Source organism: Aphelocoma coerulescens, unplaced genomic scaffold (genome assembly GCF_041296385.1).
Source record: "Aphelocoma coerulescens isolate FSJ_1873_10779 unplaced genomic scaffold, UR_Acoe_1.0 HiC_scaffold_123, whole genome shotgun sequence".
Classification (NCBI taxonomy): Eukaryota; Metazoa; Chordata; class Aves; order Passeriformes; family Corvidae; genus Aphelocoma; species Aphelocoma coerulescens.
The window spans coordinates 123,079-149,777 of NW_027183480.1; the positions used below are offsets into that span (position 1 = coordinate 123,079).

Consider the following 26,699-nt stretch of genomic DNA (forward strand, 5'->3'; position numbering starts at 1 on the left):
ATAGTTGACTCCTCTTTCGGAGTTGGAAGGTAATACCCTCAGTGAGAGTGTGGCCGGTCATTCCAATAAACACTTGGTTACACTGACAAAATGCCAGTGAATCACTCAATTTCAGACAGACATTACTTGTGACTCAGATTTCATTCTTTAGATACTCTCTAAGAGTTAAGTAGGTAGAGTAAAACACATATAGGAAAAGCAAAATTGGCACATGTAAAGGCCATTTAAATTTGCTCAACACACAATAAAATGTGAATAGAAGAGCATTAGAAATATTTTATTTTAAATAATGTGTTCTGGGAACAAGAACACGAGGTGCTGCACAGCTGACTAGTTTCCTGCACGAATACGTGCATGTGGAGCCTTCTAGCAGCAATTAAGATGAAATAAAGAATTGTACTGAAGAATTTTACCTCTTACCCTAAACAAAGCAAAAAATACAGAAGCTTCCAAATAAAAAGGCAAATTCCTTTACGGCCAGAGCATTTGCAAAAATAAACCCCTGCAAATTGGTTACCTCATTTCCTAACTTGCACCCAAGTTCAACTGCAACATTTTTCAGCTCCTCGATTCTCACTTTCTTGGATTAAAGGATGTTACGACACAGGAATGTCAGATCCAAACACCACCAGGAAAATGTGAGCCCACAGCCAAATATTACACAGACACAAGAAAAGCCAGAGGACAACGACTGCTAGTCAGGTATTTACAGCTTATTTTACTGTACTATACTATACCTGATTGTAATGATTGCTCTGAAACTACGGATGCAGTAAGAGGGAAACAAGAAAAGATTAGTCAAATAAGTCATTGCTTTTCAGGATTTTCCAGCAGTGTGTGAGAAAACATGCTGTTAATACACAGTTTATTACACATAACCATTTGCATCAGTTAAAGCACGTTTTATGCTGCAAAATCTACAGTGTTTCACAACAGGATTAGCAAATTCTCTTTTCCTTCTTTATTAATAATGGATTCACACATGTTGAAGTACCCCACTAGTTAACTTGACACCTAGCAGAGAATGCAGAGACATCTCAGGGAAGAGGGATTAACGCTCCTCAGCTGTCAGGAGCTGCCAACGTGGAAAGGGTAGCTCACATTCGCAGGAAAAGTGAGAAGAAATGAAAACAAATTTTATCTAATTTTGAGGTAAGGTCAATTTAGCAGGTTTCAGATATAAGAAAAGTTACAATAACACGAAACCTTGTGCTAAACAAATGGGACAAAACCACTCAGATTCCACATCAGATGAAGGTGTGGACTCTCGAGATGAAGACTACAACTAGGCAATGATTTGCTTCTAGAGACAGAGATTTTCACTGACGCTTTGACATGCTCTTCCTCATTCTAGGTTGAGATGGGTCAGGGGGAAGGAAAAAAAAATGAAAAGGAAAATTTAAGAACGTTATTAACCCCTAAAAATTGCAGTAACCCAGAACATTATTACTCGGGATCTTGGAAACAAGACTCAAATTTAAGTTCCTTCTTTGCCCAAATACAAGCTCCTGTATTTTTTATGTCCCAGGAGAGGACTGAACGCAGCCCTACAACTGAGCCACTGTCTTCTTGTCCACCAGACCTGCCGAAGATGGGATTGACTGCAGTCCGGGGGACCACAGAGGCTACATATCTCTTTGGGGATGTAGGATTCTGGTTCAGTACCCTGTTCTCAGGAGGGGAACCACCTTCCTGGTACCAAACCCTCAAGACTCATGTGGCTGCTCTGCACAAGCAGAGTTTCTCATCAAAATATCTCTGGTTTTGATGCAGAACTTCACCTGCAAATCATACACAGGTAAAGAAATTTCTGCAGCACATTAGTTTGCCACTATTAGTAAAGCAGAAGTAACTTTCGTCTTTTAGTAAGCCAAGAAAACATAAAATAGCATTTATACTTTCCAACAGTGCTTTGAAAACAAACTCTATACAGCTTTTTTTACACCAAATAGTTATCAGAGATTAAAATCCTGAAAGACACATACCGCGTAAACTGCTGGTGGTTAAGAGAGCCCGTGCTTTATCTGCTAAATCACTATTTAGGGTATTTCCCAATAACAAAACATCAATGGCCTCCTGCTTGGAGCTATCAAAAAAGTTATTTTGGATCGTTCTGGTCACAGAACGAGCACCATCCTTCAGCTTTCCAGCCTGTTAGAGAGGAACACGTATAAAATATTTTATGTTGGACACTGCTCATAATACATTGGCAATATTCAGTCACATATATGTAAACTGTGTTAATGATTTTAAGGGCTAAGGTAATTTTCTTCTTTAAGTGTTAAATCAAGTTGTCTGAGCCTACTGTGCTACATGTGCTTCCCCCCCCCCCAAATGGTAAACAACACAGTAACACCTACAAGGGGTATCTAACAAGCAGATTTAAATTAAACTAAATAAAATAAAATACTGCAGGGAGGGGAATTTTTTTTTTTTCCTAAACCCATGGTCTTTAAAAATTAATTTGATACAGTGCTATGTTTAGACCACGACAGGGATTTTGGGCTTTTTCCCAAATAGTGAGAGATGAGCAAGCGCTCAAGTCCAAATGCCATGATACATGAATGTATATGTTTATGCACATAGGAGTTCGGAAGTCACATTCTGGAATAACCATGTTAAAAAAAACAGAGAGAGCTTCGACTTAAAACCCCTTGTTGAAATAACATGCAAAGTCTCATGCAGTATCCCAGAAGGAACACAGACACTAATCCATGGCTACAGACACACCCGGACACCGTCTCCGCACACTCTGGCCTGACTAATTCGCACTGCAGAGGAACAGTGTCCACAGCTGGGCTAAACAAGAGTCTCCAGAAAAATGTGCTGCTGCTGCAGATGTACCCGAGGGTCACACAGACCTAAAGGATAACGTAACTAACATGTAATGCAGCCTCATACTCAATTCCAAACCTCACAGTGTTGACGTGGGCACACAAAAGCACCATTCTGATTACACATGCTGTTGCATGTACTTTGCCTGTGAGGTGTCTGTAAACACACACTACTGCAGGTACATGAAATACAGACTGTGATCCATCAGGGATGCTGCATGGGATTGTGTCATTATAAAAAAATACTCCCAAGTTTACAGCTTGCATTGTCCATGAAAGCCTATTAAATGCATGTGAAAAGAAGGCAAAAGCTTAATAAAACTACCATAGGATTTAGTTCTATGACTTGTGCTAGACAAGACAGAAGCTACTCTTTTGGCAAGGCTAAGTGGAAGTAAATTGACACCACGACTTTGGCAGACAATGGGGATGAGGTGCAGAGAGCACCCTACTGCAACAGGATTTTGATAGGATGTGCTCCCTTCCTGGCAGACAACATACAACTGATGATCCAAAACCACACTCACCATTCACATATCAGGCAATTAATTGAAAGGAACCCAGAGAAAGCAAAAAAAAGAGCAGGTAAGGAGTTAGATGTAACAAGCATTGAAATACTTTAAAAAGAACTGGTTTTCAGTATAGAAATGTATACTAACATGTTTAGGGTTAAAATAATTTTCTCCTATGTGAAATTTCTGCAATTTTACTTCTAAGTACCCATGGGCTTTGAAGAATCAAACTGACAAGTAAGAAATGGAACAATTTCAAGTATCAAACTTTTCATCTGAGAAACGAGAATGCAATTTAAAAACTGCATTTTGAAGTATATACTGAGAGTACTCAAAAACATACTGCATCATGTGCATTGAAACAAGAGCAAGTATTGTATGGCTTTGCAAGCATTAAACATCCTCTTTGAATAGAAAGGACTTGTGTCAGAGATGCTGGGTCTGATTTATGAGATGTGGTACTAATTAGAGGTGTCCCGGGGCAGGGATCCAGCATTATTCTAAAGACAGCAGAGTAAATGTACTGTCGTGGTTTAACAGTCTGGAACCAGGACATCTACTCTATGTTTTAAACATTAAAAATGGAAATGTAAATACATTAAATGCATTTTTAAAAGTAAAAAAAAAAAAAAAATAGCCAAATGAACTAGATGAAATAGAAAACTATTAATTTAGGAAAAGGAATGAAGAAGGTTGAATGGGAAAGTCAAGACAAGGGGAGACACTCCATAAAATACTTACTGCTGTTTTCCTGGCAGTCTGGGTGACATTTTTGTGAGAAAATAAAACTAAACATCTTGAACCAAATTCCACTCTATAGTAAAATACAAGCAATTCCCAAATGAAGAAGTCTTGTATGCATCAGTCAAGGGGCAGAATAAGCAACAAGTTTATCTGAGCTCTTTTGTTCTTATGTGTTTTGCTGTGATACCTCCTACATGAGCAGAGAAGGACCCTGGCACAGTGTGAATGAACAAATGATGGAAAATCCAAAACAGTTGGCTATGGGTACATCGGCTGTAACATGGAATGAAAAGCAGCACATTCTTCAGCAGAAAGAACAGTGTGAAAAGATGTTTTTGAAGTAACTAAAGGCAAAAATTGCTACAGTCCAACATTTGTTTGTCTTGACACGTATCACTTGGCAAGGGACAGGATTAGGGAAACAAAAAAGCAACATTTTGAGGAAAAAAACCCAAAAGACAGCATTAGAACATGGGAACAACCCAGGCATCAACCAAGACAAAACAAGCTGAAGAGAAACATTACACTGTCATGGAACACAGAATTGTCACAGCGTTAGAAAGCAGGGTAGAAACGAAATTTGTGGTTTTTTTCAGTAACTGCAGAACTAAAAAGAAAAAGCTGGACAAACATTCAAACAAAACCCACCAGCTACAACTTGTTTAGCATTAACACTATTAAACACTAAAAACACAAACAACATCATATCAAACACACTTGAAAAGGAGATACAGTGAATGAAATAACAGCAGAGGCACAGAGAGACACGTGAAAAGGATCAAAAGAAACTAAAGCCGATTTGAATACACACTTTTCCAAACTATGTTCTAAAGAAATGGAAGATTTGAGCCTTATCCTTTACACAGAATGGTGTTATCTGGGAGGCAGGAGCACGCCTAGGAAGGGATGTACAGGAACGTGACCTGCTTATCAACAGAACCAACCATTTGAAGTTAATTTTTTCGGTTGGTTGCCTTTTGTTTGGGATTGTTTTAGGATTACAAAGAACACATTTTTTAAAGAGAGAATCTCACCATTGCTATATTAATGGCAGAATTTATTAAAACCCAGAGTGAACACTGCTAAAACATTTGAAAGGATGTACTTTACCTTGGCCTTTCCTTCAAGGGCTCCAGTTCCAGCATAAATTTTACTGACAGAATCACCATTCACAGACCACATGGATCGGAAAACTTCCTGAAAGCGAGTAACTAACTGAGGCTTCTCAGCTAATCCTAATACCTCCAGCTGTTTTGTCAGCATCTGCAACAGGTGAAGACAACATCAGCAAAAAAAAAATAAAATCTTTAAATATATTTGTTAAAAGGCACATCCTATTTTTCAGCATATATGCATAAAACTCCACAAATCTTGGGTTTATATGCATCATTCCAAGCAAACTGTCACCATATCACGCTTGAAAGGCTGCATCATACATGTAATTAGCACCAACACCTCATTTTCTTTTGAAGATAGGTAGTAAAAAAGGAAAATAATTATCTAGCGGATTTGTACATATTTTCATCTTAAAGTTCACCAAACTAAACACAAAAGCTATTTTCAAGAGCTTTCAAAAATCTTTAAAACCTCAGGGTGTCTGACAGCAAGAATGGACACACGAAAGCAAAATTCTGAAGGCTGGACAGGAATCAACGAAAGATACAAAAGGAAACTTACAAGACAAAAACAGGAAGAAATAAGCAAGACGTTTTAGAAATTGGGTGCTTGCTCTTATTTCAGGGGGTCATCCAGAGTTCAGTACTGTTATTTTAAGTATCTAACTGTACTAAATAAAATAAGAATTCATATATCTCATTTAATAGAATTTTAAAATTAAGTAAGCAGTTCTTCAGGATTAACCATTTCCCTTCTTATTAATTAGTTTTATGCTTTTAGCTCTCATACTTTAGCTGAAATCATATTTTAATTCTCATTGCTGAAAAATCTGGCACAATGGGTTTAAAAAGTTATCTTTATCCAGTTCTTAGAAGGGTGAGAAAGGAAAAAACAGACCTACAAAGCTAAGTTTGACGTGTAAGTACTCCACACATCAAGAGTGTAGAAAGATTTATTCTTATGCCATAGAAAGCTTGTGTTAATGCAGCAGCCAAGCACTACATATTCCAGAATCAGATATGTCTGTTTTACAACCAATGCCTTGTACAACTCTCACAGAAATTCCTCTTAAAAAGAGCATTTTAAATAACTAAAATTCAGAAAACAGAAGAATCATGACTTTTCTAGGTTTGGCCTTACAGCACCCATACTTTTTCACTTTCAAACATGCTGAAAGTCTTCTCTCAGAAGTCAGAGCATCTCACTCTACAAATTCACCCATGAAAAGTTCATTCACCTTTCCTAGGGAATGTGACACTACTTTTACAGCCTAAGTACCCCAGAAACAGCAGCTGGATGTGAGTTTCCTACCTCCAAGCCAAAGAAGGCCTGCACACTGTTTGTTCTATCCAGACAGTCCAAGCAGTTGGTCCTGACAGTGCCGCTCTGGGATCTGTGCCAAGGACAACGGGAGAGGGAAAACAACTGAAACAACTCATCTAACACACATCTCCTCAACAGAGGCAGGAACAGGGAGATCTGAACCAGAGCAGTAAATCAGGGCATTGTCAGTGCGACATTCCTGCCCCACAAGGATATTTAAAAACGTGTCAGCAACAGAGGGTGATCTTCAAGTGCTCACTCAACACAGCTCAGGCATTTTCTGCAAATAACAGTAGTCCTTCTGCTTCAGTTTCTCCCAATCCTCCTTGCTTGGTTGGTTTAAGTGTTATGCAGGATTAAGTTTTCTTTTCAAACAATTCAACTAACACACTTACAAAGAACCTCAGAGAGAAGTAACTCTTAAGTTACAACAAAAATGGAAAAAAAATTACTGAAACAGCTATCAAATTTGTTTAACTAAAAGTAACAAGAATTTGTGATATAACTAAAGCCAATTCCAACTCCTCATTACTTGCTCACAAAAATTAAAAACAAGCCTCTCCCCTTTAGCTCAAGTGATGTTTGAGGCCCTCAGGCACTCAGAACTGCTCCACTTCCTTTGGGAGAAGCCCAGTTAACTCCTGCTAGAAACCTCTCAAAAGGATCATGTCAATCAGCATCCATGTGCTGCTTGCTCAGCCAGGAGTACAAAATTCCAGTGACTCTCCCAAGGACACACACTTATCCCTTACTTTTGTCACTCCCACTACCCACTTCGTGCGTCAAGGTCAGTATGGTTTCAGCACCTTTACTTGGAGAACTAACCACAAGCTGCAGCAAGTTCTGAAGAACTTTCTTCAAGACTTTTTTTTTTTCCTTTGGCATTACTATCTCTGCATTTGATTTGAAGTACAAAGCAAAAAGCCTGACATTTCCCAAAAGAGACGGTCCATGAACTCACAAGCATTTTAACTGTATATTTTATAAACACAAGTCTTTGAGCTGTCACAAGCCACCATTTTTTGTTTTGCTTTCAGTCTGTTGCATTTTGATTTATGATGGCATTATTTGAATCGCCCAATAAAAAAACACATGCCACTTTTAAAGCTGTTTGGAGCTCATCCCCTCATCATTCAGCAACTCTTTCTCAGGGAGAACCTCACTCAGCACTTTGCTCCGCACGAGTTAAAAGGAGGAAGGGTGTGGAAGGGAGAAGAGAAGGAATGTTGCCTATTTCTTGCCCTGCTTCTCTTTTCCTGTCAAGATAAGCACAGCCTTTGCTCCAGGAATCAGGAACAAGTACAGAGCAGAGCAGGAAACATGCATCTCAATCCTGCCTTGAGAGAAAGGAATCTCTCAAGCACGGGATCCAGGTGCAAGTCAAAAACACTGCCCTGAACACGAACATTCACAACACACAGAAAACGGTATGTTCCATCACTGAGGGGAATACTCAGCATGTTATACAGGAAGGTAGAAAAATAGTCATTAATCCCATGTGGCTGCTCGCCAGAAAAAGGACAATTGACCATTTTCACAAAATTGTGAGGTCAAAGGCCTGAAATTAATTCTTGCTCCTTGAATGTCTCACAGAGATCTTCCTTGAAAATTTTTAGAGCATACACAGAATGAAACAAGATCTTACCAGAGTAAAATAAGTGACTCATATTTCAGCTGTTAAGCATCATCCAGGATACACTAAAACCACAATAACAGAAGCAACATTCTTTCTCTTATCTTCTTGCTGAGGGGTGAAACACATCCCAGCACCACAGTTTAATCTGAGGAAATGTACGGAAGTTATACACACAAACCTTTTCACTTCCTTTCCATCAAAATAAAAAAATCCACACTCTAAGAATTTCTGGACTTGAGGTTTAAGCACACTGTGTAGTTTTTCTGCCTTTCCACCTTTAACCATTTGATGATAGTCAAAGTTCACCATTTTGATATCAGCTGAATGTTCAGATGCTTTCAAATGGCTCTGGCATTGTAAACAGAAAAAAAAAGTATAAATATACCAGTACCTCAACATACAGAAGTAGGAGCTAAACAAAAGACTACAAATATTTTTAAAGTTGTTTTATTTGCTTTCTATTAGGTAAAATGAAACCATTTTTACCACCATTGAAACAAATCACTCAGAACTGATTAACATTCCATGTGTATTTTTGTTTCCCTTGTCACAAAGTCAGGTTTTTCCCTTACTACCCCAGGGGTCACCAAGGCAGCCCACAGCCTCTTCTGCCGTCAAATGCTTTCACCTGCACAAGGTTGTTTCAGTGAAACCCCTTTTCACCAACAGTCACTGACATGCCTATCAGCAATGGGGATTAAGTAAACACTTCAACAACTACTACTGATAAAAAACCCACCCAAATTATTTAGGTTGCTGTGGAGAGTGGCTTGAGCAAAGCTTTCCCTAATATTTCCTGAAAAACCCTTAAGTGCTCAGACAGTGTTGGCAAAGCCCTGTGTATCGATGCACATCTGGGAACCCTCCTGTATCCTACCAGGAGGGCTGGATACAGGAAATAGCCCAGTGAATGCCCCAAGCTATTCAATCACTACAACACAGAGGGAAAAGGGAGAAGGATGGCTACTGCCATGTTCTCTGGCTTCAGACAGAGCTCCTCAAATGGTTGGTATTTATGAACTGCAAGGTTCAGGCAGAGAAAGCGTAACAAGAGTGTTCCGACGTTGTCTTTTAAACTAACCAGTGGGATTTAATGAAAGCGGCCACTTATAGTTAACATCTCCTGAACCAACATTTCCTGCTAATCACAAAGCAGCATCCATGTTTAAGGTGACAGATTGTGTTTTTAAAAGAATATTAAGGGATTTACCCATTTATTCCAAAAGAAATATCCTTAAAAGAAATATCACAGCATTAAATATCATAAAGTATAATGTATTTATTCATCAATTTTATAGGGTAAAAAAGACTTATGTTCTCAATAAGACACTAGTAAGCATGAAATATGAAAATAACTTAAAATCCCTCAACACTGTCTATGTTGCTGTTAGTAGTTTTTCAGTACAGTAACCAATCTGAACAGAATCAAAGAGGAATCATGTAGAGAGCTTTTAACAATTCATTTCACATCATGTATCTTAAGCAGTGCTGTTATGATAAATCCAATCTTAGCTCCCAGAGCACAGCATACCTGGGATTTGGTTCCAAACGCTATGTAAAAGCTTCATTGCAAACAAGCAAATTCCAAGGATATGTACAGCGAAAGAACTGTCACACTCACCTGGAAAGCTTTGCTGAGCATGTGCTCCCCTTCTTTTGCCCCAAGTAAATTTACAATAATTTGCTTGCCATATAAATTTTTAAGGGTTTGGAAATGCCTGTTAACAGAAGAAAAATTCCACAGTCATCTTCTGGCATGCAGAAAATGAACAGCAACACCTGCAACACTGAGCGAGATGTTGCAAAGTATTCAATATAAATTTTATTCACACTTTCCAATGAAGCATTCAAAGGCATAAGCAATCCCCAGGCAGTTCCCAGCTTTGCTGAATCCCACTTTTGTACAGACAAAGCCTCCCCTTTGGAATAACGTATCCCATCTCTGTGATGCAGGAGAACTTATGAGAGGTTTGCAGTGCATTAACAAAAGCTTTAGACATTTTTCACCTGTCAAAAGCTGGTGCATTCGCCTCGAAACCCCTTGACATCCTGACACGATGGGATCCCACCTACGACACCGAGATGACATTAAATTGTAATTTTAAATAAAAGGCATGTAAACGTTTCAGCAGTTCTATTGCAAAATACTGGTATGTCTAAAGAACCTAGAGTCCCTGTAAGGCACAAACTTTTTTTTAACCCTTCCTGTAAAAAATGAGTCATCGTAGTAGCTGCTGAACCAGTCCCTCTTTCAAGAAAATTGTGATGAAAATCTACTACAGTAGGTCTTGATCCTTATTGACTTCTTGAAAAGACTTCTTCTCAAGAACAACTCAGAAGAAAACAGTCTTTGGACACCCTTAGATAATCCATTTAAAAGAGGGAAAAAGTCAGAACTTCAAAGAGAAGACATGGAAAAAAGAATGGACATTCTTTTTGCAAAGCAACTTTTGGATTTGAGAAGAGCAGGCTTGGTGAGTCACAACAGCACCAACGTGCTCCCAAAGAATCACCTCACCCTCACAGGCAACTGTGAAGAAGAGCCCAAAGGCTAGAAGATGATGTTTAAAAGGACACGAATAAGAATTATCTGTATAATTAAATCTATCTCCTGCTTACCTGCAGCCCTGGCTGTTCCCAGAATAATGGAACAGATCCTCGAATCTGTATGAAAGATGACACAGAGTCATCTAAATATATCACCTGTTAAGGGAAGTAAAGCATAGTATTAGTAATTATCACAGTGTAAGATTTTAGACCTCTTAGCCTTAACTAAACGTGGAGCAAATAAAATATTTACGTATTACACATTCCACACTACAAGCTAAAATACTGCGTTTCCGAGACTTGTCTTCATCCTCTCTGAACAATTCCTACAAAAAGTTCCATCGCTCTCACGCTCCCTTGCAGAATCACAATTCACAACGTGTAAGGAAATACAGCTTTTATTATTTGGGCTTGAGTAACTTCTGCACTAGGAGTAAGATGTTTTAAATAACTTGGCAAGACTTTCCTGCAGGAACAGTTAAAATAAACACCAATGCACAGAAAATCACCATGCAGCCTACTCAGAACACTTGCACAGATTTCCTGCATCAGAAACCAACATATCACTGTCCATGAAGTATCCAGGAAAGGACACCTGAAGTGGAATAACACGCCACAGCCACTCAGTGACATTGGCACACCAGGAAACTCGGGCAGAGAAAGTGTAACAAGAGCGTTCTGACTAAACTCCTTAAACTGGAGGTGTAGAAGCAGAGCTCTTCCTGGACAAAGCCCTCCTTCAGTCACCTGGGTTCTGGAAGGAGTCAGTGAGTCAGCCAAAGAAACCTAGAAGCATGAATACGGCTGCAGGAACAACCCCTCGGGAATAGGTTATCATGGAAAGTGAGCCAAGGAAGGCCAGCAAAGAAAGATTTAGCAGGTTCTCCCATTTCTGTATAATGAGGGCAGAGCTATGAAATCCAAGGGAGCAGAATTACAGCGGCTTTACAAGCTGCCTTTCAGAGGAGCTGTGCTAAGTGGAACGCTTTTATCTTTCCCGAGCCACCAGACACCAGTGTTTTGGTATTTGCCAAAAATCCCTTTTGCCCGTTTCTTTTACTTTAGATTAGCTCAGGCCAGAAGCAGCACATGCTGCCATGCGGCTCAAGGGGCTCAGGGGAAGCACGGCTACCCACAGGAGTTCAGCACCTTCTTAAGCTACTGCAACTCAGACCCAGGCATGCCCTGACCATAAGCCACACTAAAAACCAAGATGATCAAGTTATGTAACCTACTTAGCTTCCTAATTTAGCACCAAAGAAACGATTCCAATATCTGCTGGTGTCAGGCTTGACTTGAGATTTGTCAATTTAGAGCAAAAAATCTAACCACACGCAGGCTTATACTGGCTCATCAGCCAAGCCATGGGCACTGGAGCATAACATACCTGCTCTGTTTCAACGAAATTGGCAACGTGACCATCATCATTTGTTCCCCGGACGTTAAATCTGGTGCCAGCCCGTTCACAGCTTAGTCGTGAAATGAGACATGCCTTTGCCTGCTTGTGAGCTGCATAAATTGTCCTGATCTCCACTCCTCCACACATGAGACGTAACAACCAGTCATCACAATTCACACCATAGTGCTTCAGATGTAAATGCAGTGACTGGTTCCTATCAGGGAGAAAACAACCATCAAATAAGTGGAAGGAATTACAATCCAGCTCAAACTGTTAAGCCAACTACTAACTCCTTACAATTTACATCTACTAGCACAAATAAGAACAGGAAAATAGGCATGTGATAGTTTTGTGATGTAACTCTCATTTAAATGTCCCTGAAATAGCAAAGTTTACAAGAGACCTGAGCTTACTTTCTACCTTCATAATTTTGTCTTATACTTGATCAGATTCCTCTACCTGACTGAAATAGCGGCAAAGACTAGAGAAGCATTGGCTCATATGCCAGAGCTGGCTTGGTGTATTTTGGCCAGAAGAGAGGGAAGGATGTAGCTTTTCACCTGTTCTAACAGTGTAGAGCCAAGCCTTCAGCACCCTTCTGAAGTTCTTGGACACACAGAGTGTTTTTAACAAAGGTTGAAGGGACCAGAATTTCTGACATGACAGTGTGCATTACTGGCATTATTTAAGCTGTTGATTGGCAGAAACAGCAGGATTCCTTCTACCAAAAACTCTTTATGTGAAAACTTATACTTTATTCAAAAATATCCAGTAAAAGAATAGTGAGTGCAGCAGCCAAGCAAAGTGCACTTTGTAGCAGAGCCTACCTGCCGTCTCAATAAAATCAGCAATTTTCTGAGTAACAAAACTCTTGAAGTGCTTTCATAAGTTGAAAACCCCCTTGGAACCTACCTATAAATACCACCATTTTAGAATCCAGAATGTACAAAACAGTATTTTTTTTTCTTTGACGCTTCATTACCACACCCATTTAAGAAACTGGCACGACTGATGAAGAACTAAGAGGCACCAAAACTGAAACACTACAGCAGATGTTCAGATGAAAATACAATATAAGCAGTAAAAAAATCTGTCTTCCAATTAAGAAACTCAAAGCAGTCACAGAAACATCCTGTCATTAGTACCATACTTCTGCCCTTAAGAGTTCAAGTAATGCTATTCTATCTCCTCAAGATTTGTGGGAGAAGGGTTCCACAGTGTACATGTAAGAGCTGGGAAAGACAAGGACAAAAACTTGCCAGTCATTACTTTGTAGAAGGATTCATTACTCTACATAACATCTGCTGAACCAACTCTGAACTCACCAAAAGAATCTATTGTCAGTACTGTGCTCCTGCATGCTGCGGTGAGCACTGAGACTCAGGTCTAAGCTGACACCAGTTGCAGACCATGCAAAATAAAAGTTCCCGGAGTTCAGCACTTTGCGCACTTCTGAAATACGATCCTCATCTGTTGGGTCAACTCGCAATGACACAAACTCAGTGGAAGTAACTCGGAAAACTTCAGAGTCCTGAATCTTTCCCACAGACATGCATCCTGTTACCAGAACCAGATAATGTAACAGTGTGTCTCCTGCAAAACAAGGAAAGGCACAGGTAAGAGAATGGATCTTAGCATAGTATGATGTTGATTCATTTATGTGCTAAAGGCACGGAAGCCCACCTCAGTTTGCCTGAAAAAAGTACAAAAAGAACCAACACCTAGAATATGTTCCCAAGTACAACAGAAGAAAAGGAGAAACTACACTGCAAAGAACAGGGATTGCAAAACCAAAAGTTATTTTTGTCCACTACCTCATTTGTGGGAGGGCTCCAAACTTGTAAGTTACTCTACAAAGAAAAAACCAAAACAAAAAACCAAATAGAAAAAAATAAGCCCGGTTCCTGTTGCAAAGATCCAGTTTTACAGGAGCAGCACAGTATTCTTCCCCAAATGAAAAATTCAAGTTCTACATATTTGACTCACCAAGGTTTAATCTTAACACCCCCAAGAGGCCATACGCATCCATGACTTTGGAGTATGTATTCTTGATTGTGTCTTTTTCTGCAGAAGCTGTGGAGAGAAAGCCACAGTAAGATTTGCTGATGTAAAAGCCCCGATACTATGGCACCAAGAACGAGCCACTTCAAACTGAAAACCTGAGGGATTTCGAAAGCAGTGTTTACGTGACGCTTCTGGAAAAAAAAAAAAAAATCAAAATGTATGAGCATATGGCACTTTATAATGGGAAATGAGGATGTGATTCTATGACACAGTATGATCACGCTATCTCTTTAAGCAATAAAAAAAGGACTTGCAAAAAACTCCAAGTGGTATTAAAGAAGTACACTGGCATTTTTAACATCATCATCTCCTATAAAAAGGATCTACAACACAGACAAATAAGATGCCTGAGAATGCTCTCCTGCAATTAAAATTAGTGCTAAATGTTGCTTTTTTCCTGAAAAGATTACCCTTTTTCTCCAAGAATAAAACCATGATGTGGCAGTATTATCTCTAAAAACATTATCACAAGCGCATTTTAACTATCTTAGATACATTCCAAGCAAATCCAAACTCTTTCAGGTTCACAAAAACTGATATTTAAAAGCCATGTCATAGATGAATTAGAAAGACAACAATTTTCACAGTTTTGGGAAAAAAACCCAAAACAACCCTGTCATATTGTAGAAGAAATTGAAGTGTATCTGCCATTGCTCTCCTGGGAGTAAAGTGTACATTTTAGCCCTTTCATCAACACTAGAACAGCCCGGCCCGCAAGCTTGGCTGCAGAGCCAGCTGAGAGACGCTGGAGAGCAGCAGGATCCCACCCATCCTGAGCTTCTTCTCGTGACCGAGACTGCACCAGAAGGGCAAGACCGACAATTTCAGCTTTGCCACTGGATCTATAGGGATCAAGATTCTGTGGGTACCGAGAATCAGCACCACTTCCCTTTGACCCTAAAAACTGCAGAATATGACATGAAGAAGAGTAAATTGAAATGCCTGTTGCCCTGGCATTCTGCTGTGCTCTCTCTCTCTCTCACACTAGCTATGTCATTTAGAATAAAACCTATATTTTCTTTAGAATAAAAAAAGTACTCTTTTGCTTAGAATTCTCTTCCTAACAAGTATTCCCTAATTTCAGTATAGCCCTGCCTGTGCACAAGCCCACCCCTTCTGTTCCACCAGCTCTTTTACTGAAGTGGATCAGACAATTTAATATAGATCAAACAATTATTTAACCACAGCTTGATAACCCCATTCAATGTTTCAGTAAGTGGATTTTTAAAAAGTTTCTTTACCTTATTGCACTGATACCTATTGCACTAATATTACTGTAATACAGATGTAATAAAAAAGAGTTATAGCAGCAGGAGGATTTATTTCCAAAGTCCTCACTCAGGGTAAGTGTTAAGAACCTGCAGCCAATCTAAAAACATTTCGTCAGCATCACCAAACCGTATTTTTCTAAACCAGAAAACCACTGGGCTGGAAAGAACTTCTTAACTTCAGACCCTGATTCTTTCAATCTGTTTTTTAGAAAGGGTTTAAAGATGCCAGTGTACTCTTCTAAACTCAGCTTTCCATAACCAAAAAGCTGCCGTGAGCTTCCTCCATATTTGAAACTATTATGGAAATATCAGGTTTTGTTTCAAACCTCTTGCAGGATTTTTCTTAAAGGTGCCTGCTGAGATTTAATGACATGTCAGAACAATGCCTTTTCTGTCTTCTACGGATTTATTCTCTTTTTCCATTGCAGAGAATGCTGAATATCCTCATTAAGCCCTACTAAGTAAACACCCAAAGTAAATGAAGTAACATGGGCTTTGCAAATTCAGACCAACAAGAAAGGCCAACAAAGGCTAATAAAGCAGCAAAGGGTTGCAAAAGCAACCAACCAAATAAAAATAGAGAAACTTATCGTGGCTAATGAATTCTTATTTTCTTAAAGTGCCCAAGAACCAACCAAAAGCATTTTATGCCATGTTTTCAGTTACACTGGACTTAATTCAGTGTGAACTCCAAGCTTTTCCACAGTGACCATCTAAGTGTTTCCATCTTACACTGCCTGCTCTTTTCCCACCTCGATTTGTTTCTTAAGGCCAAGATTCACAGGGGAAAATGGCAAATATGGCATCCCTTCCTCCATCCTGCCCTGGTCCTTGCTCACCGACTCCAGGCTTTTGCTTTCGGGGCAGCATACAACAAGGAACTTTCAGTGGTCGGGAGTGTTACAACACCGAGAACAAGCACTAGAAATTTCTGAAAACCAAGATGAAATAAGGAAGACATAGCTACACCACACTCCTTTCCATTCTCTTCCCAAGGGGCTCTATGCAGTCTCCTCAACAGGCCAAAGTCTGCTCTCCAGAAGCTCAAGGCACCAGTCCTACTGACCCCTATCCTTAGTCCTACAAAAATGGAAAAATGTTATGCTTTCATGATGACTATCAAGCAATATTAAGAAACCTAAACCAAAGTAACAAAAAACTCCACAAAACCACAACACCTATGAAGTGATTTTCAAATCCATTTGTAATGTACCTCTGAAAAAAGCCAGAAAGCCCCATTTGCAGTATCAAGAGAAAAACAACAAAATTTCAAGTCAGTATTTATTAAGGATTAACAGATAACAGCATTTAAAAATGTCATCTGTAATCAGCACACCTTATCAATCACAGAGTCATTTAAGAAAGGTGACCGATTCAATTATTTTGAAGGCAGTATGTCAACCCTCCCAGGGTGACCCAAATGGAACCCCATCAACAATCCTGTTTGCAGGACAATCTGGTTCAACATGTATCCTGCTTCATTCCAGATCCAGAAATCAGTTTCCCAGTTTTAACAATTAAAAGGCTCAGATCACATTAAAAGTCACCATGCAGGCTTTCTACGGTTGGGTTCTCTTCTTGGTGGGCTCCCAGGCTGCCATGAGACAACACATTCCAAGTTAGTGGTTACAGCTTCCGGGTAGAATATGGGACTCTGAGATGGGAACAAAACCCCAATCCTGAAATTATGTGCATTTCCTTCAGATCCAAGACTTCTCACTTACATTAGACGAGAAAAAGTCCACACTACTGTCACTTGAAAAGATGTAGAATCTGAAAAATCTGAAAAAAAATCTGAAAAATTTATTAACACAATCTGGTTTTGAGGCTTTCAAGGATTTTGACAAATTAGGACAGTGAAATTTTTGGTATTTAAATTAAAGCTAACACCTAAATATTACCACAGAGGTGACATTAAAATCAGAATGGCGTCGCCACCTTTCATTTATTAAATTAACCAACCAAAGAACTGTTTAATTAGTTTTGATACCTCTTTTATTGACACACCCCTCACACTGGCTCACATCAGGATGCTGGGGATGAGGGGACGCCACGAGATTGCTTTTCAAGGCCTGGTGAGATCACCTTGATTTAAATTCCTGGAATAACTTTCTTACTAAGAAGTGGTCTGAGTAGCACTGCTAACCATGGCACCAGGGTGCCTGCTGCACACAGGTTAATACCGCTCTTACTTCAGCTCCAGAGAGGCCAGGTGGGCACTGTGCCTCCTCCTGCTCCCACCCACTCTCTCCTCAGCTTTCCTCTGACACCGAAGTCCAATGATGTGCGTGATGCTCCTGCTCGGCATGCTCACGGCTCAGTGTTTTCCCAGACAGAATGTTCTCCACGGCAGCCGACAGGAGTAAAGACAGCTTCCCACTCATTTTGGGATGACTCACCAGCAGGAAGAGGGAGAAAGAACACACTCCTGCCCAGTCAGGGAAATCTTTCCAGGTAAGACATCTCAGAGAGTCCTATTTCAAAGAATAAATATACTGCCTATTTCATATGGAATATAAGAAAAATAGATCTATGACATCCTCCCTCTAAATTCTAAACAATTCTAAACAAATCAGCAGTGAAGCTGCTGACATTTAAACCCAGGTGCTCTCACCAGGCTTTGAGAAGGATCCCCTCAGACTCCAGCTACCAGGGCCGTGCTGACCAAAGAGGTGTTGAATGTACAAAAGAAAGCAAAGTGTTGCTAAGGTATTTTGGTCACAGCAACATTAGTCAATCCACACAGAACACTTCCAGCAGAAGCATGGCCTGGGCTGCTTCCACGTTCAGACTGAACAGCTACACAACCACCACTTCTGAACTATCCCTTCGACCCTTTTCCCTGCTTCCCTCCAACTTGGCTGACTGGAACAGCACATGGCACGCAGACCGAAAATCACCCACCATCTGAGCTGTGCAGCATTTCCTACCAAGGCTGAACTAAATCCTCTGAATCATCTTGCAGTGCCTCACCGAGGGCACAGGGGAGGAAGGTTAATGCAGTTATCCTTTCTTCAGCAAAATGACAGATGTGCTTCCTTTAAGATGACGTTTAAAGGATCAATAAGCTTTCATTCCTTTCTGTTAGCCCACTTCAAAGACAAGTTTCTGTACGTGGATATTCCAGGAGGTGCAGTTCACTAAGGCTCTCAGAACCAAGTGAGATGAATCAGTTTTAATGCTAAAGTGTATTTCACTAGGCTCTGCATACATTATACATTCTACATACAGGTAAGAACTATGATCAGGTATAAACACCTTATTTAATCTCCAGTATTTATTAAAATATTTGGAAAAATGTCTAACAGTTTTGAGGTCAGTATTGTCAATTTTTGAAGTCTAAAAAGCAGTAGCACCATCATCAAAACTCAGAAGTTTTTGACAGTTTAAAGTGCCGCTGTTCTGGATTTAAACTGATATATACTTCATCTGACCATTTTTCTATCTATCCACACAGATTTTACAAACATGGGAAATCTTTCCCAAGGGACAGTATTTAATTAACTTTGTCTATTATCTGTACCAATACCTGGAAGTTTGTACAGCGACAGACTGGAATCTTCTGGCTGGATTCTGTGACATGACTAGCGAGACGGAGAAGTAGCAATTCACAGATCTTCCCTGGGTACTAATAATTGTACTCCTTTAAATACACATTGAAAAGAACAGATACCAGATGGGAACAGCAAGCAGAAAAAGAGAAGGAAAAAAACCTGACCTAGGGAACTTCTGGGCATTTCCTGCTGTCAGTTAAGATTGTGATCTTACAACCATTAAGAAAAGTATCAGAACCTAAAGAATTTAGGGAATCCAATGGAAATAAAATAGAAGGAATTAAAGAAAAATGCCACTGCTGAATATTCATTGGAAAACTATGCCCATGTACCAGACAGAGAAAGAGTAAGCAGTATCTTGATTAAGGTTACTGAAAACAATACTCAGTGACTACTTCCACCTGAGTATGAACATTTTCTATGGTGTAACCTTCCAATTAGAATTCCAGGGACAGTGCTTTGCAGATTAATAACCAGCTATCACTAAGTACAGAACCCAGGGGGAGAGAGGCTTTCAAATTTCCTTCAGGTCTGGCTTCCTCTGCTTGGTAACAAGGCAGAGAAGAAGGCAAGAACTTTAACATGGGTTTTATGTTTAGGGAAGGACGTTTATCCAGGTGCCTGCAGTGTATTCCAGCACGAGAAGTGACTTACTGCCCCTTCTGAGCATAACCTTCAGGAACAAGTAATTTTTCATCTGTTGGCCCTTAAGTAGCTTATGCAAGTTCTGTAATTACTGAACACAGGCTAAAACAACCTTTCCCACAAATCTTCAAAACATTTTATGGCTTGCACTAAACCTGTTCACTACCTTTATGACTGGACACTTATTCCCAACCCACACAACAGTGCCTTACACGGATACTGCTACCAAAGTCAAGGAGATTACTTAAAGACATAGTAAGAAGAAACCGTGCCAGAAAAAAAAAGAGAATTTCAAAAATAGGAGAAGAGCACCCACTGTTCACCTGGACCAACATAAGCTGCAGCAACCACATCAGTCAGTGCCAGGCCTCTAACAGGTGCTGGCTAAAGAGAAAACTACTTTCATGGTATGAAAACTTTCTATAAAAGAGCCAAAATCAAGCTCAGGAATGCTGTGCAACAAGGTGCTTTGACTTCCTAAAGAACACAAACATATTTCATCATTTTATGTATTTTAAAAGCCTATGTACAGGCCTTATGGTTCTCTTCTGCACATCTCATTTTAGCGTACTCCAACAAAGAAAAAAGGGAGGGCCAAGAATTTAAGGGAAATATCTCCTGCATTTTTCACTTAGAACATGTAAAAATAACTCTGCAGTGCAAGACGCCTTGCTCCAAATATTACTCATTTTATTACGAGAAAAATCAATAGAGACTTTTGACCTAGGTTAAAAAAATACAGGGACAAAATAAAGCAAAAATCAAAAAGCCATCCAAAAATCATACAAAATGACATAAAACCAAAATATGATATAACATTTAAGAATATAGAATTTATTATTATGAAATGCAACACAAGTTAGCTTGTAAGTGAATTCCCATGTATTCAAAATGCGGTTGTTGAGAAACAAAGAAATAAGATGTTGTTGGAAGCTATTATGAGAAAATTTAGTGGACATGAAAACATACATGCATAATAAAATGCAATTAAATGTGTAAAATTCTCTCTCAACTGATGAAGATAAGAAAATGTCTCTTTTCCTTTTCTCATTTAAATCAGAAGCCTCTCCATTAGCAAATAGGAAAAGAGAACTGCTGCTTCTTTACATTGCACAAATAAATGGCTCACAGTGTCAATCTGCCACCTTTCTAACACCGTAGTTATCAAAACAGATCGACTTACAGAGGACAGCCACAGCTCCAGACTCAAACATGAGACATTCTTCTCTGTTTCTGGTTTCCACGATCACACTGAAGGGAAGTGGATCCAGCTTGTGATAGACACGGTATCCTTTACTGAAAGCCATTTTGCCTCGATCACAGGCAGCCCTGCCCAACACAAGATGATGTTAGTGAAACTTCCCCGTACTTCCAGACACCTCCCGCAAAGCGGGTTTGACTCACATCCTTTCCTAGGGATTTTGTGTGCTCAACAAAAACAAAAACCTCCGCTCCCTCTTTCTACCACATGAGACTTAGTTTAGCTACGTTCCAAAACAAATACAGGGATTATCTAAAGATGACATAACAGTGCTTCAAAACCAGAACTACACAGAGAAACACCTTTCAAAATATGGATTTATTTAAAAGCTTCTTGGAGACAACTAGAATTTTGCAGAATCCCACACTGGCTTCTGTTGGAAGGGACCTTAAAGTTCATCCAGTTCCACCCCCTGCCCCTGGGCAGGGTCACATTCCAATATCCCAGCTTGCTCCAAGCCCCATCCAACCTAGCCTTGGACACTTCCAGGGATCCAGGGGCAGCCACAGCTTCTCTGGGCACCCGGTGCCAGGGCCTCACCACCTTCCCAGGGAATATATCTAAATCTAATCCTACTCTCTTTTAGTTTAAAGCAATTTCTTTCCCAATATTTAATAAATATAATTCCTTCTTAGGGAAATAGAAAAAGAAAAGAAGGTTTTCCAGCTACCAGCAATATGGAAGAGAAGCAACCACCTTCATGGTAAACTAATGCCAAAAGCAGAGGGGCAGCCTTCCGGTTTTTTTAGATATATTTTACTAATTCTGACTTTGTACAGAAGGTCAGTATATTTTAAACACTGAAGCCATCAAGATGTTTTAAAGGATCGTTCAAAAATGTCAACCTATTTTCGGCGCTTTTTAAATTTTTTTTTTTCATTTTAAACGAAAGCAGGGTTTGGTTTGGATTTAAACCCTGCCCTGCGGCGGCTGAAACATCGCAGTGTCGTACTGGTGACGCTGCCCGCCAGCGACACACGAGTGAGATCTTAATAAAAACCCACGAAACTCGCACACTGCAACAAACCATAAACAAATGCGAGAGCAGCCAAATTTTCCGTGCTAAGGCTCGGGAAAACGCAGCGAAGGAGGATTGCTCCGGAGCGCCTGGAGCGGGGCTTTCTGCCCTCCCTTCCCGGCAGCTCCCTGACCTCCAGAGCGGACACGCACTTCCCGCTCCGGCCTCTCCCCGACCGCTCCGCGCCCGGGCGGGCTCCGGACACGGCCAAGCCAGGAGGCTCCCACCGCCGGGCCGGAACTTCCCACACAGCGCAGCGGGACACGCCTGGCAGCGCCCGCTCCATCGCGCCTGGCACCCGAGCCCGTAGGAGACTCCCCCCGGCCCCACGATAGCCCCCGCTCACCGTCCGTCCGTCCGCCCGCCCCGCCCGGTGCCGCGGAGCCGGCGGGATCCGCTCCCTCCCGGCCCCGCGTCCTTCCGCACTGCGCCGCCCGCCCCGGAAGGGAGGGGACGGGGGCGGGCACTGGGGCCGCGGTGGGACGGAGCTGTGGTTTAAACAAACCGAGCCGCGCCTTGAGCGCAGCTAACCGTAAGCCCAGCTGCGGGATTATTACGAGGAACAAAACCTAAGGGACAGGCTCAGGAACAGCCGTGCAGACCGAGCCACCACTGAGTCACCGCGCTGGGCAAAGAGCTGCGATACTCACATCGCCTCGGGTCGCGTGGGAGCCGGCTGGAGCCAGCGTCTTCCCGACAGCAGTCGTGGAATAGAACCATGGAATATCCCGAGTTGGAAGGGACCCATAAGGATCATCAGTCCCGCCCCTGGCCCTGCACAGACACCCCAACAATCCCACCCTGTGCATCCCTGAGAGTGCTGTCCAAACGTTCCTGGAGCTCTGGCAGCCTTGGGGCCGTGCCCATTCCCTGGGGAGCCTGGCCAGTGCCCAGCACCCTCTGCGGGAAGAACCTTCTTGCGATATCCAGCCTAACCCTCCCCTGACACAGCTCCAGCCGTTCCCTCGGGTCCTATCACTGGTCACAGAAAGCAGACATCAGAGCTGTGCCTCGGGAGGAAGCTGCAGACCCCTTAAAGAGTTCTCAGCTCAATCTCTTCTCCAGCTGAACAAGACCCGTACCCTCAGCCGCTCGTATGGCTCAACATGGTCTTAGTGAAGAGCACGGAGTTTTCTACTGCGGAGGCAGACTCCAGAGCTGCCCAAGCCAAGGGGATTTTCCCCGTTCCTGGCGCAGCTGCCGGTGGCACAGCGGGAACAAGGCAGCCGAAGGAGAGCGACCCACGCGTTCCGCGCCACGGGGCGCGCTCAGGCGGACACGGGGGCGGGCGGGGGCGGAACCGCAGCCGCCGGTGCAGCGCCTATCGCGGGGCCCCGCCCCTGCGGGTACCGCCTGCAGCTTCCGCTGCATCATCCCCACAGCCCCTGCACTCCCCGCGCCCCGCTGAGATGCCTCGGATTGCGCCGGGGGGGGTCCTGTGCAGGAGCCGCGCGGCGTGGCCGGGACAGAGCTGGTCCCGCCGCCCGCACGCCTCCCGCCCGCCCCCGGTGCCACTCACCCCCCCACCCGCGTCCCCACACCGGGAAACGGCGCAGAAAATCGCGCTAAAACCGCGGGGTCTGCTGCGTTGGAGTCGGGGTCGGGTTCAGGCAGCCAAATAGACGCTTTTCTGAGGAGTGACGTTCCTCCGGGTACCATTTTGTCCCTATTCCAAAGGGGCGGATGCCGCCATCTGTAGTGTGGTATCACGTGACTTTCGACCGCCCCCGCCATCTTGGGTGCTGGCAGGAGCCACTTTCGGCCAAGCCGCCGTCTTTGGTGCGGTACCACGGAACGAGCCCGCGTCTCAGGCGTGGTTTTGGCTGCCTGAACCCGACTCCGACACCGACTTCGCGCTTTCAGCGCGATTTCCCGCGGCGTTTCCCGGTGTGGGGGCACGGGTGGTGGGGTCAGCGTCGCCGGGGACGGGCGGGAGGCGGCAGGCAGCGGTCGGGCCGCTGTGTCCCGGCCGCGCGGTGGAGCTGCTGCTCTTGGCTGAACACGTGCCGCTGATTCACCTGTAAGGTCCTGGTTTCTTCACTGCTTCTCGCTGCTTGTACAGTAGGTGGAATCCCAGTTGTGCATTGCCGCATTGGAACTTCTGGGTGAGAAAGAAGAATTAATGAGCTGAATTTTTAGCAATATAATATTGAACATTTATTAGTAGAACAAAGGTATATCACAGCGCTGGAGCGCTTGGCAATATTACCGGAGGCGCCCTCCATTCATTTTACTGTGGGCTTAAGTACTCTCAAACTGTTGCATATTCATTAAGTCCAGAAAGTAATTTACACTTCACTCACCTTTCCCCCCCTCTCCGGTCTCTGCTCTCTTCCGTCAGCATTGAAAACAGGCACCCTCTCTCTGGTGCCTCCCCAGTCTCCAGCCTAATTTGTAGCTGACAGTTTCCTTGGGAAGTGTAAGTTTTGATAACAGACTTCCTGGGATACATGCGGTTTATCTTCTTTGTTCCTCTGAGAGGTCTTGGTTCCTGGCTCCGTAGTTTCTCAACTCAAAAGACATTTATTACCATGTGTTTATTACTACATTTCTTAACATATTACAACTATTTTGAAGTTACAATTTACCTTAATCTCCTTTCTACTTAAGTACATTTTACCTTAGCACTATTTCTACATAGTACATTACCACTTAAAAATGTTAAAATCCAATATGCGAAAGACAACATTCATCATTCACTCATTTATCACATGGGTTGATGTTAAGTCTTGCCAGATGTTTTTTACAAGGCTAAATTCCAGTGAGTCTGTACCAAAAAAACATTTGTCAAGATAAGATCCTACAGGAATGACCTTGGTAGAAGGAAAATAGCTGTGAGCAGAAGCACCAAGGAATTGCTGCTGGCTCCCAGTGTCCTTTTTTTTTCCAGGAAGGTATTGAATTTAAAGGTGGTTTTCTTCCCTCTAGGGAGTAGCACCCACATCCTGCTGGAAGGAGAAAGTGGGGAGACAGACAGTGCCAAGTAGGAGGAAGGACCATTTTTAAATCTGCCTTTGGATTCCAGTTCCTCATGGTGGCATCTGTGCAGTTCAAAGGAAGTAAATCCTGGAGTACCTGTTTGTTCACCTGTTGAGCTTGGAAGAGACACACGCTGGACATGAAATTCCAGGAAAGCTGCAATTGCAGTAGTGGCTGGAGTGAGAAGCAGTGGAAGCTGTTCACTGTCTGCTGGTTCCCTATCTTTGCCTTAGTCCTCTGGAGCTCCAAGGTCACCTCATGTCACCTTTGCTTTTCCAGCAGCTTTGCTGAAGGGTTTCTGAATGTGGCCGTGGGCTTTGCTGCAGCTGAAATTTATTTCTGTTTCAGGAAGCATCTCACTGTAGAGTCTGTGATTTAACAGTTCCTGTGCCAGGTTAATTGTACTGGAAGAAGGCAAATGAAGCCAAGAGGCTCATCTAGGATGTCCCAGACCCCTGCCAATCACACGTTACAAAATACCAAATCCCCGGGTTACAAAAATACACACACACACAAAAAAAACCAAAACAAAACAAATCACCACTACAAAAAAACCCAAGAGCATACAAAAAACTAGGTTCCAAAATACCAGAATAACCTAGTTGCAAAGTAATAGAAAACCAAATTTCCAAATACCCAAGAAAACCAGGTTTCAAAATCTCAGCTTTAAAATACCAGAACAGCAAGTTCCATAATACCAAAGTAACCCAGGCTCAAAATACCAGAAAACCAAGTTCCAAAGTACCAGAATGACTCAATTTCAAAAGATCAAATTGCAAACCACTAACTTTTAGATGTCTTACACAGGCAGGATTTCCAAACCCAAAAGAATGAAATACTGTCAAAATGGGATCTGTGATACCAAAATGGATATTTTCTCCTCTGAAAAGCTTTCCCACAATGACCATCAACACAGGTATTTATTTTAATTATAAGCCAGATGCAATAAGAATTTTACTTCAAAAGCAAACTCTCGCAGTAGTTTTCTGCTTAGACTGTGTCCACAAGGACCGGCATTTGGGCCGGAGAGCTGCGGGTGGGATCAAAGGGCAGAGTAAAGCTGCTCCCTGGATGCACGGGGAAAGACTGAGTAGCAGGCAGAGAGAGTATTTATAAATGATATCAATATTTATTTCACTGAAATTCAGGGTGGACCAGCAATGGGGGTGCTCAGGTTCAGTCTGGGCCTGTCAGGATTAGCCATAAACAACCCAGCTAAACCCCTGACCCCTTAAGGAGTGCATCAAACACTTCCACAGAAACACAATTCAGTAATGGTTACAGAGGAAAAATTACCAGTAGTTGCTTATGATCTGTGGGGAATTTCTTCAGTAATTACAAACTTAGGACATAGGGACGTTTGAGACAGAATCCCAATTTTGGCCACAGGTACCCAAATGAAAAGGTCGGTCCTTTTCCACAGAAAGGAAAGCCTGGATCCCGGTGTTTCAGGGGTGGACAATGGGCCATGCAGGGGAGGGAACAACCAGCAGTACCTTTCCACACCTCACCTCCCACCCCAAGGTGCAGCAGCCCCAGGTGCAACCAGTGAGGATGAGGAGGGAGCAAATCCTGCCAGAGGCTGCTTTCAGTGGTTTCCTGGGCATACCTATGCAGGGAGCTGCTAGTTGAGAGGGGTTGGGGGAGGCATCCCAAGTGTCCCTCCAGGAACAATGGCTGGAGCATCCAGCAGGGGCTGGGGAGCAGCCAAATGCACCTGGGCACAGACCATCGCCTCAGTAAAAAGCCCAGGGAAAAGCCCTTTTGCCAAGGGGCAGCACCTGAGCAGGTGGGGC

The 26,699-nt window shown here is 42.2% G+C and overlaps 1 protein-coding gene across 5 annotated transcripts in view; it reads right to left on the reverse strand.

The window, feature by feature from the left end:
• LOC138100655 (synaptojanin-1-like) overlaps positions 1-26,699 on the reverse strand; it is a 55,096-nt gene that overhangs the window by 26,438 nt on the left and 1,959 nt on the right. For 3 of the 5 annotated variants that reach the window (XM_068998539.1, XM_068998538.1, XM_068998534.1), the window contains exons 1-13: positions 24,228-25,811; positions 23,943-24,025; positions 20,829-20,974; positions 14,098-14,184; positions 13,437-13,704; positions 12,100-12,325; positions 10,785-10,868; positions 10,173-10,234; positions 9,787-9,883; positions 8,344-8,513; positions 6,518-6,599; positions 5,201-5,353; positions 1,986-2,151 (exon numbers count right to left, since the gene is read on the reverse strand). In XM_068998539.1, coding sequence (XP_068854640.1) covers positions 1,986-2,151; positions 5,201-5,353; positions 6,518-6,599; positions 8,344-8,513; positions 9,787-9,883; positions 10,173-10,234; positions 10,785-10,868; positions 12,100-12,325; positions 13,437-13,704; positions 14,098-14,184; positions 20,829-20,952 — 1,519 coding nt within the window. In that variant the 5' untranslated portion in view covers positions 20,953-20,974; positions 23,943-24,025; positions 24,228-25,811. Of the gene's footprint in view, positions 1-1,985; positions 2,152-5,200; positions 5,354-6,517; positions 6,600-8,343; positions 8,514-9,786; positions 9,884-10,172; positions 10,235-10,784; positions 10,869-12,099; positions 12,326-13,436; positions 13,705-14,097; positions 14,185-20,828; positions 20,975-22,270; positions 22,334-23,942; positions 24,026-24,227; positions 25,812-26,699 lie in introns of those variants that run through there. The other 2 variants (XM_068998535.1, XM_068998537.1) reach the window with 2 other exon arrangements.